The 16,927-nt window shown below is 54.1% G+C and overlaps 1 protein-coding gene across 1 annotated transcript; it reads right to left on the bottom strand.

Moving 5' to 3' along the window:
• Positions 1 to 5,227: 5,227 nt before the first annotated feature.
• Positions 5,228 to 16,713, bottom strand: NOBOX (NOBOX oogenesis homeobox; the record flags this gene model as incomplete). Its single annotated transcript, XM_066364283.1, has 12 exons — positions 5,228 to 5,526; positions 6,226 to 6,536; positions 6,856 to 7,087; positions 7,291 to 7,376; positions 7,645 to 7,672; positions 7,718 to 7,797; positions 8,050 to 8,251; positions 8,955 to 9,464; positions 11,037 to 11,101; positions 11,196 to 11,379; positions 14,053 to 14,110; positions 16,603 to 16,713. Coding segments are annotated over 12 exons (2,166 nt in total), but the record flags the coding sequence as incomplete, so codon positions are not given.
• Positions 16,714 to 16,927: the final 214 nt, after the last annotated feature.

Below are 16,927 nucleotides of genomic sequence, written 5' to 3' on the forward strand. Positions count from 1 at the left end.
AATCCTGGCCATATGACTCAAACACAGCCACATCCAACCTTATATTTCTTAGGCAGATTTTCCCAGAGACGTAAAATATTAACTTCCAAATGATACATATGCAAATAATTTTTTTAGTTGAATGACTGCTTCATTGCTTGAAGTGGCTAGGGCTATCTGAGCACCTTTGAAGCTGACTTCCGCAAGACTAGAACTGCCTCTAGGTGTTTAATATGTATTTGTGGAATTGAGTTCGTCTCACTTAATCTGTGATATTGAAAGACAATAGGCTTCTACCTGTCTTTAGGTCCTTGGTTTTAAAGACCAAACAAACAAACAAATTAATTTACACATGAGTAATCTTTCCTCGGTTGAATTACTGTTCTTTGGGTTTCACAAAATTGGGTCCACTTGTCCCTTTCTCTAGCAAGATTTCCAGAATTGGACTCGATTTATTCTCCAATTCTTTTTTGAAAAATTTTATTTAAAAAAGTAAATTTAATGGGATGACATTGACCAATAAGAGTACATAGGTCCCAGATAAATGTTTCTATAGCCTCTGAACTATTCCTCAATTCCGATTGGCATCACTGTCTTAGAAACAGCAGTTCCTTACGAGAGAATGTGAAAATACCTGTTAACCAACGCTTCTTGAGTGGAACCGCCTCTGAGGCATTGGCAAGTATACAGGGTTTCGTTGGTTTTTTAAACAAAACGGTGCACAGGGGCAGTGACTTCAGGAGGCACAACGGTCCTGTGGGCAGCCCCTCTCCGCCCTGTAACCTGCGGGAGGCTGAAGTCGGACAGGCGTCTGCCCAACGCTTTCCTTTGTGCACTTGACCTCCTTGAGTTCCCGTCACTGTCACTGTCGCCTCCTCACACCACCGAGAAAGCTGCTCCTTAAAGTTCATTTCACCATCAACTTTTCACTGAAGTTAATCAGGATCTTACGATTTTTACAGGGCACAACCTGCTCTGTTGTGGTCATTTATAATTTCAATAAGATCAGCCAACATGTTTGTATCTGCAAGGCTCACGGGTTAAGATGCCTTTATTTCCCTTAATTTCAACTTTTTTTTTTTTTGTCTCTTAAACAACTTCTATATCCATAATACAAATAAAGTGGATTTTGGTCCTATGATGACTGACCGTTCTATAATTGGCCTGTGGGATAGAAGTTGTTTAAAAGTCTTTGAACAGCTAAGGGAATCCCAGTCACTGGCCCCTTCTTTACACGCATGGTTTACCCCCAACATAAACCCAGTTTCCTCCGGATCCCGTACTGCCCTGCTCATAATAGTCTGTGTGCCGCTCAGTGCCCTGTGAAGCTGCCCTTATCATGACCTCGTTAATGAGACCGAATTGGAGAGCCAGGACTTTGGTAGAGTGGCCCTTGATGGACACTATTTGCTGCCCACCTGCACCGTCGCGGAGTGGAGACTGGTGCATGTCCGCCCGTGGTGGTCAGTCCTACACATAACTGTCTTGGTGCTGGGGTTTGGCTCCACCACGGACACAGTTCATCGATGCTAGGGCAGCCATTGCTACAAACACATGACTCAGGAGTTGCCGCCTGTCATTCAGGGTGATCTTCTGCCTCTGGAGTCAGGTGTGCAGAGGGGTCAAAGGTTACATGTCCACGAGCCAAAGAAAAACAATGTACCGGAGCGTTCCCTCTTAGTTTTCAACCCACTTCTTCCCACCCGCCCATTTTAAATTGCGGCTGGGGGGTAGAAATCTCTGCTGCCTGTTCCCTGGGAGGCACTTGGGCGAAGCGCCCACTCAGCCTGCAGGGTCCCCCGGAACAGCAAAGCAAAGCAGGGGCTTCGGCCACCAGGAAAACAGGGCGTGCAGGTGAGTGGATGGGTGTTGGCTGTCCCTGGTGGTGGTGAGCGAGGCATGTGCCTAGGACAGGAGCTGGGCTGGGGAGGGAGCTCCCAGGGAGTGACTGCTGATCCAGCTGCTTGCCGAGTGAGTCACCGGCCAAGGGCAGAGCCCGCTCCAGGGAGGGGCCCAGTCTAGCCCACAGAGTCCTCCAGGAGCCCCAATGAGCAGGTAAATATTTTCCTGGCCGTTGTCTGAGCATTTCAGAGAAGCAATTAGCTCTGAACAATACAGATGGGAACTCAGTAGAGTGGGAGTCGGGTCAGTTTCCTGCACTGGGTGAGATGGACCACAGACCAAGGGGTTCCTGAGCACCAGGGGGAGGTCCAGACTCTTCTGGAAAGGGGGGCTGAGGCTGACAGACCATGGGGTGCTGTGGTCAAGTCCTCCAGTCCGGCCAGGAGGGCGTTCACTGTCACTGGAGCAGACAGTCTTGGGGAGGAACGGGAAATGCGGAAGGCAGAGAAAGGTCGGCTCCTTGGCTGGGACACATCCAGCCGGCTCTAGAGTGTTTTCTTATGAAGACCAGCTTTGGCGGGGGTTCACCCCGTTGGAGGAGACAGAACCCTAAAGAGCCTCACTTGTCACAGTGGCACCTGGAGAGGGGAGGTGGTTTGTGACCTGCCACAGAGCCAGCTGGTTACGAACTAGGCCAGCACAGTCTGGTGTGCAGCTCTAGGATTGAAGTGGGCGATCTGCTGAGTTTGTGCTCACCGCACAAGTTCTGAAGGAGACTTGCTATACATTGTACAGGCTGAGTCAACACGGTGTGGACAGGCAGGCTATTTTGGGGAAAGTGGGAGGAGCAAGTGGTGAGACTTGTGGAATTGTTAATGAGCAGGCTTTGGTGACAGCTCTGAGTTTGGCCAGGCCACCCCTGGAAACAAAGGTAAGGTGTGGTTTGGCCTCAGAGAACTGGAAGTTTCAGGAGCATGTGTGTTGTATACACGTGCATATGCGTGTCTGTGCAGGTGCGTGTGTGTACGCACTTGTACACATGTGAAGAGGTGACTGCTCAGCTTTGGGGGTGGACAGGACGAGGGCATCTTTAACTAGAAGACAGAATTTATGTAGAGAGACCGGCTTCCACCTTGAAATAAAACAACACAGGCATTTGCAAATAAAAGGGGGGAAGTGGGGCAGAGGAAGGAGAAACTTTCCAGTTGAAATCAAGGAAAATAGATGTATAAAATATTTTGAAGAGAACTTCGACAGCAGTCATCTACGTTGGTTCTGGGGACAAGTGTTGATTCACTGGTTAGGAAAAGATGCTCCATTTCATGAATTCAGATAAATTGTTATGGACAGTAACAGAAAAGTCAAACCCCAATGAATGGGCAAGCCATAATAAAGCGGGCAGGCGGGGAGTCTTAGAAGCTGCGAAAGCTCGTTGTTGATGGCTCAGAGAGGCTGTCTCCCAGCTGGCTGCAGGGGTGAGGTGGGGCCAGGAGCCGGGACGGCCCGCCATACAGGATTCCGTGGAAGGGTGCAAGTGCGCGGGAAAGGACCGAGGAACCCCGCGGGTGGGAATTCTATCCCCAGATAATAAACTGTGGCGGGAGGAAGGTACCTGAGGCAGCCAGACCAGTGATGGGATGGAGAAGCAGATAAAGTGGGAAGCTGCTGAGGCCGATACCAGCTCCAAGACCCCTGTCTTCTGTGAGTCCTGCTCCCAGATGCCTGGGCTCTGACACCTGGAGTCACTCTGACACCCTCTCCTCCCCACCCACAGTCACAGTTGTTCTGCCGACTTCAAGTGGCCCCTCTGTCCCCCTCCCACTACTCAGTCCCCCTCCATGGCTTGCTCCCAGGCCCGCGGACCTCCCCACGGCCCACCCAGTGCTTTCCTTTCCCCTGCAGTCTCTCTGGAGGCCTGTGCTGTAACCACCGCGGATTTGACCGTCTCCTCGTTACCCCCCCCCCCACCAGGTAGCAAGTCTGAGAGGAGGGTGGGCAAGTTCCTGTGCAACTCAGCTGCCACGGGACAGCCTGTATTTTACCTGGCAAACCAAGCTACGACCCACACATCCTCCATGTCCTTGAATCTGATGTTAGTGGCTCTAGGACTTTGGAAGAATTAGCTTGGGCTTCCTTATTGCAAACTGGCAGATTTTCAACCGGTGTGCCAAAAGAGTTTTTAAAACATGCACTACCTGTTTAGTCAGGAGCATGGATGACCTCTTTTCCCTTAGATTGTCAAATAAAAATTTACAACAGCAAACACAACAACAGCCGTCTGATGTGAATAAATTGAAATTATACCTTTTTTTTTTTTGTCATATCGGCAAAAAAATATTTTTGGTGTGCCATAGAATTTTAGTAAGTAGTGTATATGAGTGCCGTGGGATGAGAAGGTTGAAGATCACTGTTGTAAACCGCCAGAATGGTTTGCACCGTGAAGCCTGCGCTAGAGCGCCATCTAGCGGAGGCAGTGGAACTGTGAACGCTTACACTAGAAGGGGGACAGTTCTTTCTGGAGTCTGCAATGGCTTCTGCCCTGGTCAGCCGCAGAACCCAGAGATACACCGGGGAGAGGGCGATGACATCAAAAGGATGTGTGTTTTCCAATCATCATGTTTATTTTCCAATAAACATTTGGGGGTCCGGAATGGCATGCCCCTATGCACAGTGGGCGCTGTGGGACTATCAGTTGTGCGGGGTGCCAAACAGAAGAGCATCCTCTTCCTGGTGCTCCTACCCCTTGTTCCTACACCCTCACCCCCACACAAAAAAATAAATTGTGGTGCACAATACTAGAGACTTACGCTAAAATACCCTTGGGCTACTCTTGTGACCCTATGCCTATAGGGCCCGAATTCCAGAGAGAAGCAGGCTCGGCTCTGCCCAGGTTACACTGTGATTGAGAACAGAGCTCGGTATTTAAGGGCAGCACTGAAGGCCAGGCCCCAGGTGCCCAGCACCTCCTCCTGTGGGGGCCACGGCCCAGGGAGGATGCCGCACTCCACGCTGTCATGCCCAGGACAGACTCCGCCTGGGACACCCAGCCCCACAGCCAGCCACTGGTCGGCTGAGTGGGAGGCAGTGAGGGAAATGGAGGTCTGAACTGGCGGCAGTGAGAGGACTCACAATTCGAGAGAGAGCCCCTAGAGCAGGCCAGTTTACTGCCTGTCACAAACACGCTGACTCGTTTGTCCAGCGAGGAAAGGAAACAACAAAAACAGCATGCAGCAGCCCCACTGCCGTCCACTTTCCTCGGGGGAGGGGGGAGAGAGGGGAAGAGGAGGGCAGCCCCTCCCTTCTCAGAACAGTGTCCGGCAAGATGAGGCCACACCGAGTGTCCCACACCCCTCACAGTCCCCGTCTTTCCCAGCGCACCCAGCACTCGCGCACCAAGCGGCCTCTCTCAGGCCGTGGCCCCAGGACCAGCGCCGTGGCCGTTCTTGTCCTCTCCTCGGGCCTCCGCAGGTGCAGGGGGCTGCTCCTGGGGGGCCTGGACAAGGGGGGGCCTAGCCCCTGGTCTGGCCCCGCCAGGCAACCAGCTGGGCCCTGGAGAAGGCTGCCTGCTCGTCGCCTGGGCACAGGGAGCTGGAAACAGCTCGGGGAAGTAGCTGTCCCCTCCCGGGGGGTGCCCCAGAGCCAGAGGACAGAAGGGACCGGTGAAGGGCAGTTCTGGCAAGCAGGGGTCGTTCCAGGGGACTGTGCCTGCAGGGTCAGAGAGCACAGGGAAGATCAGACTAGGTGCGGGGTATCAGCCACAGCTGAACACGTTCCCAGACAGCCTGCCGCCACAGCAACACAGGACCCCATCCACGTGTAGGTGACATCCTAGCACCTGGAGCTCCCCTCAGGACCCTGCATGGCCCTGACTCAAGGTCCTGTGGTCTGGTGACGGTGACATAAAGTGGCTCAGGTCACATACCCTCTCACTCAGGCAGCAAGGAGACGGGGAACCAAGCAGACACGTCTCCCGTCCCCTTTACTAGAACTTAGTCACATAAGACGGCTGCCTCTGGGTTTCCAGAGGTCCCAGCAGCCCGTCAAATACCCCTAGAACTCGCCATCGATCCTGTGCCAAGTGCGTCACTCCTAAGGCTCCTAAACCTCCACCCGGTGCTTCGACAATGGGGAATCGGGCTCCTGATGCAGTGCCCGGGACTCCGAGCCCCGGGAGAGTTGGACACTGCCCAGCAGGTCTGGGGACTTCGGTTTTCCTGTCCCCCAAGCTCTCGCTGACTCTCAATCCCACTCGGAGATACTTGAGGGGAAAGAGCTTTAGAAAGACCCCCAGGGGCGGGGAAAGTGGCTCCCTCATGCCATGCCCCGCCGCCCCTCTGTAACGAGGCTCTCCGCCCCTTCGCCCCTTCCCGTCCCTCAGGGCAGCTTCTCCTCCAGCAGACTCACCCAGAGCCCCCAGGGGCGCAGGCGGCTGCGGCAGGACCTGCCCTCCGGGGGGCGCGGGGAAGCAGCCCCGTGAGGGGCCCCCGTTGGGGCCGTAAGGCAGGGAAAAGAATGTGTCTTCAAGGAGCGGTGGCAGCAGCGGCAGTGAGCTGGGCGTGGGGAAGGGGTGCAGGTAGGGAAACTGAGGCTGGGGGTGCTGGAAAAGCTGGCTCTGTGGACCCTGGGAGGCCTGGAACAGCCCTGGCTGGGTGCTTGGTTGGTAATCCTGGACTTCCAGCTCTTCCAAGTACGAGCAGTTGGGGGGCGGTGTGACGCTGTGGGGACAGGGGTGTGTTGTGTGAGGGTGGGGGGGCTCCTCATTCCTGCCACATAGTGGGGGAGTGTGCTGCTCTCACCTTTTGCCCCACCTTCAAGACCCCAGACTCCTCCTCTTCCTGCTCCCAGCTCCGCCCCAATTCCTGCTCTGCTGCTGCTGCGACATCCCAGCCCCTCCCCACCCCATACCTGCTTGTCCTTTTATCCTTCTTCACGGTTCCCCCTCCCTGCCCCTCTGAGCCAGCCCTTTGCCCTCCCAAGCTCCTAACCCTGCTCCCAATAGCTCAAGTGACCAACAGTCCCCATTAGGTTCTGTACCTGGTCTCCCAGGCCCCACAGGGGCCGTCCTTGTGGCCACCGTCACAGCCCAGAGGATCCAACAGCAGGGGCATCAGCTGGGGGGTGTGGGCAGGGCCAAGGGGGGAGAGGAGGCTGGCTCTTTGAACAGGTGGGGGGCTGAACAGTGGTGGGGTCACTGCCACCCTTGGAGCCCCCTTACTCTGTTGGGTGGGGGCCAGAGTCTGGTCAGATGTCAGAAGCACAGGGGGTTCTAAGGACAGAAGTCAGAGAGAGGTTGTCATGGTAAGAAAATGGGAGGCAGATTTGGGACGGGTGGGGGGGTCGATGTGTGTGACGCTCAGGTCCCCTTGAACAAGTCCTGCTGGACCCACAGCAGGGAGCTTTGGCCCACACCATGTCTCTCATGGAAGACCCGCTGTCTTTGCTGTCTCCCTCAGAAGGTGGCTAGCTCACCTGGAAGGGTGTCTAGAGGGCGCTCCTGAGGGAGGGGACCAGGCTCTGGGTCCATGGGCACAGTGGGGGGCAGCTCGGCTGTGGAGCTGGAGGCAGACAGAAGGAAGGTTGTAGTGTGAGTGGTCCCAACACTGGCCTCGGTGCCGGGAAAGGGACACCTGAGTGCCAAACTCTGCCTCGGTCCAAGGGCCTGGCCACTCCCCCACCCCATATAGCCCAAACCCCTCTAAATATTAGCCAGCAGCTCTGGCCTCATGCTCAGCCTTTGGGCACTTTCTCCTTCTAGCCCCCAGGATGCCAGCTTGGCCTCCACCTCCTCGCTCAGGAGATGACCCAGCAAGAGGGGGCAGTCACCTGCACAGTCTGCTGGCCGGGGTGGGGCCTGCGGGGGCGGGGCCTGCGGAGGCGGAGCCTGCGGGGGCGGGGCCCGCCGGGCTGTCCTTGCTCTCCTTCTCATTCAGTTTCTCCACTTTTCGCCACTTTGCTCGGCGATTTTGGAACCACACCTGTAGGGAGAGACACTTCAAGAGCCTGAGAAAGGGGCAGAGACCAAGACTCAGATCCTGCCAGTCACATGATGAGTTAGCTGCACGATGTTGGGAAGTCGCTCCCAGAAAAAGTCCATTGCCACAGGCCCTGCCACGGAAGATGCCTGCTTCCGACAGAGTGGCTGTATAAAAGCTCCCCCCTCCCCACACTCCATGGCTGTTGCGATGTGTAAACAGGCAAGAACACAGCCCTAGCGAGCTCTGACTTGGGCACTGACTCAGCAGGCGCTGAGCAGGGGCCCTGCTCTCAGAGGTCCAGTCGGTGGGTGCTCCTCCACCCCCGGTGCACTGGCCAGCCCCCTTTACCATGATGCGCTGCGGGGTGACCCCCACTGTCTGGGCAATCTCTCTGCGCTTGTCACTGTCAGGGTAGTGGTCCTCTCGGAATAGCTTTTCCAGCTCCTCCAGCTGATCTGGAAGGAGGAGACACTCAAGTAAGACACACACCAGGGATGTGGCAGGAAAGGAAAAGATGGATGCCTTCCAGGTGGGACTGCAGTCCCTAGCCCAGGGGCCTTCCCACAGATTTGCAACCAAGTTCCCCACTGGGCGGGGGCCTTCGCTCTGTGGGCAGGAACCCTGTGGTGTTTGCTGTCCTGACCTTTTTTTTTTTTTTTTTTTTACAGAGATGAGAGTCAGAGAGAGGGATAGATAGGGACAGACAGACAGGAACGAAGAGAGATGAGAAGCATTAATCATTACTTTTTCCTTGAGACACCTTAGTTGTTTATTGATTGCTTTCTCATATGTACCTTGACCTTCAGCAGACCAAGTAACCCCTTGCTCGAGCCAGCGACCTTGGGTCCAAGCTGGTGAGCTTTGCTCAAACCAGATGAGCCCGCACTCAAGCTGGCGACCTCGGGGTCTTGAACCTGGGTCCTCCACATCCTAGGCCAACGCTCTATCCACTGCGCCACTGCCTGGTCAGGCCCGTCCTGACCTTTCTAACCTTTTTCCCATTTCACTTTCTGAGGAGGCAGCCTGCGGCCCTGCAGGAGGTCACAGGAGGGTCTGGGACAAGGTGATGGGCCACTTGGCTACTAACCGCCCTCCCGTCTCTGTTTCCCAGAGATGACACCAGATCTCTTAGGTCTCCTCTTACCTTCAGGGACTTACCTGAGCGGTAGAGGGTTCGAGTCTTTTTCCGAACTTGGCAAGTCACCTCTAGGGGTCTCTTCCGGTCTGTGTTTCTGCTGTCCTTGGCCAATGTGCTGAGGAGGTTGGCCAGGTGGCAGGGCCCCCGGCCTGACCCGCAAGGCCCCGTGTTGTTTGTGGTAGGGGCGGATTTGGAGGCACCAGGACTCGACGCTGAGGCTGGGCCTGTGGCAGTGGACTTTTTCTGCTTACTGGAGCCCGGCGAGGAAGGCCTCTTCCCTGCCTTGACCTCTCTCCTGGGGAGGGGACAGCCTTCTCCCTGAGGCTGGGGTTTGTCTTTGTGGAGAGCCTCCGAGCCAGCGTCAGGCCCTGTGGGTTCTCCAGGGGCCTCAGATGAGTGCTTCTTTCCAGAGACAGCGCAGGACGGGGGTGGGTCCCCACTCGGGGCATCCTGGGTGTGGGGGGCTGCACTCTGCGAAGGTTCTTCCTTCTTTAACCCAGCAGCCGGGGGCTTGCCTCCACCTTCCTGGCCTGTGGGGAGCCAGCACCCACTGAGCTTAGCACAGGGGTGGGGGGGGGGTCTAAACCAGGAGGTTTGCTGCTTCCTGCCCTGTGGCTGGTTTCCTGTTTGAGCCTAAGCTTTGGTCTGTCGGTTTACAGAACGAGCAGGAACTCCGGGCTGCCCATTATGAGGGTCGAGTTTGATAACCCCACTGCTCTGAAGAATGTGTGCAAATCTAAGGGGGCCTCGGCTCAAGTGCATAGACAGAGGGCAATCCTAATTTGGGGGTATACCCACTTCCCGTGAGCTCCCTGCTCTTTTCCCAGCACCCAGAATGGGAGTTGGAAGGGCTGGTGTCTGGGTGTTTCTAAGGGACAGATGTTGGGGCTGGGCAGATGGGGGAGAGAGAGACACTGAATTCTGCTTTCTTCTCAGATGGGATTCTGTTCCTGCCACAGACACAGACATTATGGCTGAGAGTGGGGACAGGGCAGGACAGGAGGGCCTCCGGGAGCCCCCGCAAGGGTGTCTAAGGAGCCCACAGGCCCGACCACCCTCCCCTTCCACAGAACTACTCTGCCCCTGCCATCCCTTCTCAGGTCCCTACGCACCCCTGCTCCTTCCCTGGGCGGAACCTCAGGCAGGGGCCTGGGCCTGGGCCCAACTGCCCTCCTTATACAAGGCAGGAAAGGCAACTCAGCTGACTCCAAAAGTCCCTCTCAGACTACCAGCCTGCCTGTCTGTCTTGGAGCTATGGCTGGCTCATCTGGTGCTCACCACAGCCAGGCACTGTGCTAAAGCACATTTCAAAGACTAGAACCGTATAAAATCTCTGTGGGGAAGGCGCTGCCCACATCTCCTTCTAACATATACAGAAACGCCCGCCAGAATGTGGAGTAATTTGCCCAAGATCAAAGGGCAAAGTACTCCAAATCCCTACACGAAGTCCCTCCCAGGGCCACCAATCCCACCCCTGGCCACCTCCCACTTACTCAGAACCCCGGAATCCTTAGCTCCCGGAGCGGCCTCATCTTTCCAATTAAATCGGAGTATTTTACAATAGATACTAACTAATGCCTAAGCACTATTGTTATTTTAATGAAATTGAGTGAGATATATAATGTCTTAAGAAATAACCCTTTCACAGTGTGTGTAGTAAGATGGGCCATCGTGGGCTAAAGGACTTTGTCAAATTGTGTCCTTGGGTGTAGAAGGGGCCTGACCTGCAGGCGGACGGATGCTGGCAGAGAGTGAACAGGCCTCTACGGAGGTGAGCCGGCCAGGTTGGTGGCACGGCAAAGGTGGGGCAGGTCAGTTTTACAGCATTTTAGGAAGCTGGTAACTTAGCAAACCTGATACATAGTAAGTGCTTAATAAACGCGACGTATCCGAGTGACACACCCTGGTAACAAAGGGGACCAGGGTCCTGGTACTCCAGCCCTGCGCCTGTGGGGACGTGGACCCAGTGGAGGCTGGTGCACTATGGGGGCCTCTCTGGCACCGCAGCTCTTCCCCTTGGCCTGCCCAGGCTCGAGCCTCCTACAGGAGCTGGTGTGGCCAGAGCCCTCCAGCCCGACTCCCCCTCCGTGCCCCGGGCTCACCCTGCGGGTCCTGGCAGGGCTCCTGGGTGGCTTCCATGGTCTGGACTCCAAGGCGAGGCCGCCAGCTGCCTGCACAAGCGAGGCCTAATGAAGCCTGGCCGGTGGACAGGTGTGGGGAACCGGGCCTGCGCCCCGGGGCCTGCGGCGGGAGAGGCCTACGTGGATGGTGAGCCGGGCGGCTGCGCGGCTGCAGGCCGCGGCGGGCGGGGCACAGTGCCCAGGCGCCAGGTGCTGCCCCGCGCCAGGTGCGGGCTCGTGCGCCGCGCCTCCCCTCGTGCATTTAGCGCGCCACGCGGAGGCAGGTCAACGGGCTGACCGGAGTAGGCCGAGTTGGTTGCGCTGACTTTCCAACGGTTGGAGAGGGCAGGCCTGGGTCACCGACACCCAGACAGACTTGAAAGTGAACTTGGCCATGGCTTAAAGCTTGGGCACGGAGAGGCTTTCCCCGTGCACTGTGGAAGGCGGCTTCTGGAGCCACTGAGCAGGGGCGCCCCCAAACGGGGCTTGTGTGGCTCCAGTTTCCCCGAGGCTCAGGATTAACGAGCCCTCACGACCCTCAGCACAGGTAGCTGACCTCGGGTGACGAAGACCAAGCAGAACGTACCCAGGCGACAAGGTAAGCCCGGCGTGGTGGCCGGCAGACTTCTTCGGTGGGGCGCACGGTTACTCCCAGGTAAAGCACCAGGTAGTCGGGTATTGTCCTGTGACATGACAGCTTTATTCTTTGAGAATGAAGGGGCGTCTCCTAAGGGAGACCTCTCAGGGGTGATCTTTATGGAATGTTTCTTGCCTTCTTTATAAATTAACTTTAGATTTAAAATTCTGATTGCCTTTGGTGCCGCCTGCCCTTGAGTGGGAGGTGCTGTCCGGCTGGAAACAGGTGCTCCAGCAGGCGGGGCAGGAGCGAGGTCAGCTGTTTTGCTTTTAGCATTTCAAAGAGTCTGGACACCATGTGTTTCAGTTGCTGTAATCACCTGCTGGTACCTTTTCCTGTGCCTTAAATTCCTTGGAGGGGTTCCGCCTGCACGTGTGTGGACTTTGGACAGCGTTATGAGAATTTTTGTGCTTTCCAAAACAAAACGTATAAACGGATTAACTTTGTGACATTATAATCCAAACCTCAGGCATCTGATGTTTCATTCTGACCCCTGTAATATCCTGTGGTTTAGGAACAGGGCCCCGTGTCTCAGCTGGAAGGGAAGTGTTCTAGGCCATGTGAGCAAGGAGTGGCCTAGAACTTTCTGTGTGAAAAATCAGGACCGTTTGGTGGTGACACAGTTGTCAATGGAGCACAAACGTCCACTTGCTAAACATGTAGAGGGCACCTGCGGCATGCCAGGCACTGTGGCTCAGTTATGCCCTTGCCCGCAGAAGGTTCCTGGTGGAGAGGAGGTTAGAACAACAGCACAAGTACATAGACTGTGTGAATTCAATGTATTGGTGCTGAGTTGGAACTACACATAGGCCATAAGGAGCCCTGGGGAGCAGGAACCCCGGCTGGGCTAGGATTAGGGGCCGGGGGAACAGGAGAGTTCTTTTGGAAAGGATGAGTATGAGTGGAGGGTTCAAAGGACAGCCAGGTTCAAGGCCAGCCCTGCTTAAAACCCTTTCCTGGCCCCTGCCTGGGGTCGGAGTCTTCCAAGGTCCGGTCCTCTTCCCTGAAGGGAGAAGCAGGAAGCTCACCTGCTTCCCGTGCCCAAGTGGTCCAGTGTTATTGTCTCTCTTGACCTAGCATTTCTCAACAAGTGTTCCTAATCCCCCCCACCCGGGAATAACATTTCTTAGGGAATTTGTTAAAAATGTGGCTCCCAGGCCCCCTCCCCAGAAACTGTAATTGGTAGGCCCAGAAAAGGTCCCAGAAGTGGCCAATATAATGAGCTACTCAGGTGATGCTTATTAACATTAATTAACGTGAGAGCTGAGACACGCTGGGAGGAGGGGGAGGGAGGTGGGGGCCTGTGTTGGGAAGGAGATTGCCTTGTGCCCCTGACTGTTGACCCTGAACCGGGCAATTGAACTTCTTAGCTTATCCTATCGTTATTTGACTAAAAATATTTCTTTCCTGCCATCATTTACATTGTATTCCCTTCCCCTGCGTGGTTGTCCTCTGCCTGGGGGAAGCCAGGGAGGCAGTGAAGCCACCATGAGGCCGGACAGCACCCTCACACCAAACCTTGAAAAACACAGGGCCTTATTGTATCAAACGTCCACTCGGGGGCTTGGGAATCGAAGACGTTGGCGTTTTCAAACACAAACAATTACGTGTGTTGGTCTTGGGCTGTGACATTCAACAATTCAAGTTGTCTTTCTCTTAATATTCTTGGGTGGCTGTTGTATGGCTTTTTCTTTTTTTTTTAATGAATGATATAGTTTTGTTTGTTCAGATACATGAAAATTTGATTTAATGGCTACAAGTGAATTTGGCTTGGGAGAATGTCTTGCTGTGCTTTGTTGGAAAGGGGTTGTGTTTTTGAAATCTGCTCTTAAATCTTCGACAGGTCACCCTCAGGGGAAGTTGGGGTGGAAGCCTGCTGTTTAGGGGAGGTGATATTTTAGGGATACTTGGGAACATGTATGTCTGTCTTGTGGGGTGGCATTTCCTCTTGACTATCTTCAGTCAAGTTCATATGCTCTACCTTGTTTAGAGAGGAGTGTGTTTTTATTTTTACCCTTTTGCTTTCTTAGTTTTTAGAGCCATATTGCACATCATGGTAAGCGTCTCTAAGCAAATCTCCTCTCGTGGATATGAGAATAACAGTGCAAAAAGAAACCTGTCCAATGCTACTGCTGAATAAAGCCAATCATTGTTTCCAGTCTATGCAGAGTGGACCCTATACTTAGCTGAAGGACATGAAATAAGCATTCTTTGTCCTTCCTCCCTCTCTTTCCACAATGAGACACATTACCAGAAGAGGGTGGCTGACTGAGAAAAATTTCAAAGCAGAAACACACGGTAATTTATTCTTGTCTTACATGCCACGCCCAGGTGTGGGTGTTAGCAGGTCATTGGATTTACCTGGGACCGGAGAGGCAAGAATCTGGTTGTGAAAGTCGGGCAGCAATCTGAACAGGCCCTGGGTAGGGAAGTCACAGTCACCGCACAGGGGAGGTGAGGGCCCCAGGGGACAGCCAGGAGGTGAAGCTGAGGGAAGCCTGAGGCAGTCACATGTGCAGGGACCAGGACATCCTGAGCCTGAAGAAGCAAATGGCTACATGATCAGATTGAAAACACTGGGGACCGGATCCTGAGGACAAAGCTGATGGTACAAGTGACCAGGAGAGTCCTTGGGAGCTGTCCACGTTTCTGCCCCGGGGCTTCCTTTGGAAGTCCTGGCAGACGCTGGTTTCAGGTTGGATGGTGAAGGGCGTTGGGAACACCGGCTGCTGTGGAAGCCACCCTGGCAGAGAGAACACAGGCTGTGGCATGAATTGGCCTAACTACTTCTAATCCCTGTGTCCCCAAACACTCACGGTTTTCTGCTTCTAACAAGGACGGGATCATGTTTAAAGCACGGTTGCTGCTGCTGTTGGTTTTCATCAGACTAGTGATAATCAGTCACCTTTGCTTGTGTTTTCTGATATAGAAAATACCTTTCCCCCTCTCCACGCACCTGTGTTTGGGAGGGAGTCTTTCTTTTCTCTGGTCTGTGCTGATGATCGGGGGGCACTCGGGACCCTTCACAACCTGCCCCCACCTTCCCCGGACGTCCTCCATGGCTCCGTCCTCTGCCCGCTCTGCAGCCTCCTCAGAGCCCTTTGTTTGACCTTCCAGTCTCTCCCAGGCTCCTGGGGTGCCCGGGCTTCCCATGCCTCTGGGCCACGGATCTGCCTGTTTTATCTGCATGGAGCATCATCCCCTCCCCTTTTATCCGTGCCCAAGTCTCACTCATGCGTCAGAGCCCGATCCCAACAGTCCCTCTCCCCTGGGGCCTCTCTCAGCCTTCCACGGCGCAGTGCGTGGCTCCCTCCCGTGTCCTCCCCCCACACTGTACCCATGCTGCCCCCCCATATACAGGCTGCGGGGATTGGAGTGCCTGTCCTCCACAGAGTGAGGGGCTCACGGATGTTCTCACGTGTGTGCGCTTCCTCCTTGCCTTACAAACATCAGCTCACCACAGACTGAGGACAAGCCTGGGAGGTTCCACCGGCCCCATATTGTTGGGGAACCTGGCATCATGAGTTTCCGCACTTTGACGGAGGTCACACGGCTGGGAGGTGGCACACCCAAGATCCGAACCCAGTTAGTCTGGTTCCCGCCCTTCCTCGTAACCACGAGGCGGTACTGTTGATTGGGTTTATATTTGTGTCACAATCCTCCAGTACGTGGCATCTTGATTTGCATGTGGGAAATCGATAGGTGTTCATGGACCAGAAGTCAGTCACCAGAACCAGGAGTTAGGGAGCTGGGCAGCGAGGGGGCGGTGGCCGCAGCCACACCAGACGGAACCAGCCACGGGACTGTTCTGCGGCTGGGTTGGTGGTCACATGAGTCTGCGCTCGGGAGAAAGTTGCATAGAACTCTATGTAGACAGGTGCAATATAAGAACAGATTCAACTGCATTTGGATCTACTGTTGTCTCAAAATAAAAACAAACAAACAAAAAAAGTCAATCCCCGTGTTCTGACTACAAGTTCTCCTAGACTTGCCTAATTTAATTCATTCATATATATATATATATATATATATATATATATATATATGATAGTAGAATTACTAACCTTTCGTTGATAGTTATTTAAAAACATTAAGATTTAAATTGTATCTGTTCCTTTCACAGGCCTGTAGCTAGGCAAGCAGAGGACTGTGTATCTATTTTTTTTCAGAGTGAAACAATAGCCATGTGTGTTGTGATAGGAATGTGAATGTATTAGGAAATCATTGGTAAAATTCAGAATGATTAGAAAAGGAAAAAAATGAAACACAGTTTCCCATCAAACAACAGCATGGGCTCTGAGCAGCTGGTGCGCTCCCTCCCAGTGGTTTTGCCGTTCCTGTGGTCTGTGCGTGACTGTCGTGCTCCCTGTGTAACTGAGGATCTCCCCTCCAACGCCTGTGGGAAGCACAGGTGTTCATTAGTTCAGTCTTCAGAATGTGTTGAGTTGCAGTGCAGTATTTATTCTCCACCTGTTGGAGGAGATTTTAAGCTCTACATTTTTTAAAATTCAAAAGCAAATTTGAAATAGGGCTTCCCTTTTTCATTTTTCTGTACGGACTTTTGTGTTTCTCTCTCTTTTTTTTTTTTTTGTCCTTTGCCGTTGGTGATTGTAAAACATTGACCAGATCAGTGTGAAAGCTAGGGGGAGCCACGTTCATGGTGCAGGAATAGACTGGCAGCCAGACCAGCAGGTGGACAAGCCAAAGTGTTACATGAAGAAAGAGTCTGGAACTCTGTGGTCATAAACTTGACCGGCCAGCACGACCGCCTTAGTGAGAGTCAGAAGAACTCCACAACAAAGTGTGCTTTCCTCCCGGGTGTCCTGTGGCTACACCTCTGGCGGGCCTTGTCAGACTTCTGTGGTGTTGACGTCAGGCTCATGGCTCCCGGAGAGGGTTCTGTCAGGAGACCTCGGCGTCTCGGCAGGAAGAGAGCTCCATGCTTTCAGGACACGCGTGTGTGTCCTCCTGGGCTCTGAAGCCTCCCTTGTCCCCCAAGACCCGGGTACCCTCCAGGTCTGGTGAGCAATGTGAAAGGTGGGGTCATCTCTGCTCTTCTGTGGCCCCAGACGTTTAGGTCCACAAACATTAGGGTGGCAATTCGAGGTCTTTGACATTGAAGAGGACCTGCCTTTGTCTTTAATTGTCTCCTTTTGCTTTTTATCAGTCCTGGGCAAGGTCATTGGTTTGTGGGTTAGAAGCTAGGAGCGACGTCCTCCACTTGGCGGAGGGACTG

The sequence above is a fragment of the Saccopteryx leptura genome, chromosome 2, assembly GCF_036850995.1.
Source record: "Saccopteryx leptura isolate mSacLep1 chromosome 2, mSacLep1_pri_phased_curated, whole genome shotgun sequence".
NCBI lineage: Eukaryota > Metazoa > Chordata > Mammalia > Chiroptera > Emballonuridae > Saccopteryx > Saccopteryx leptura.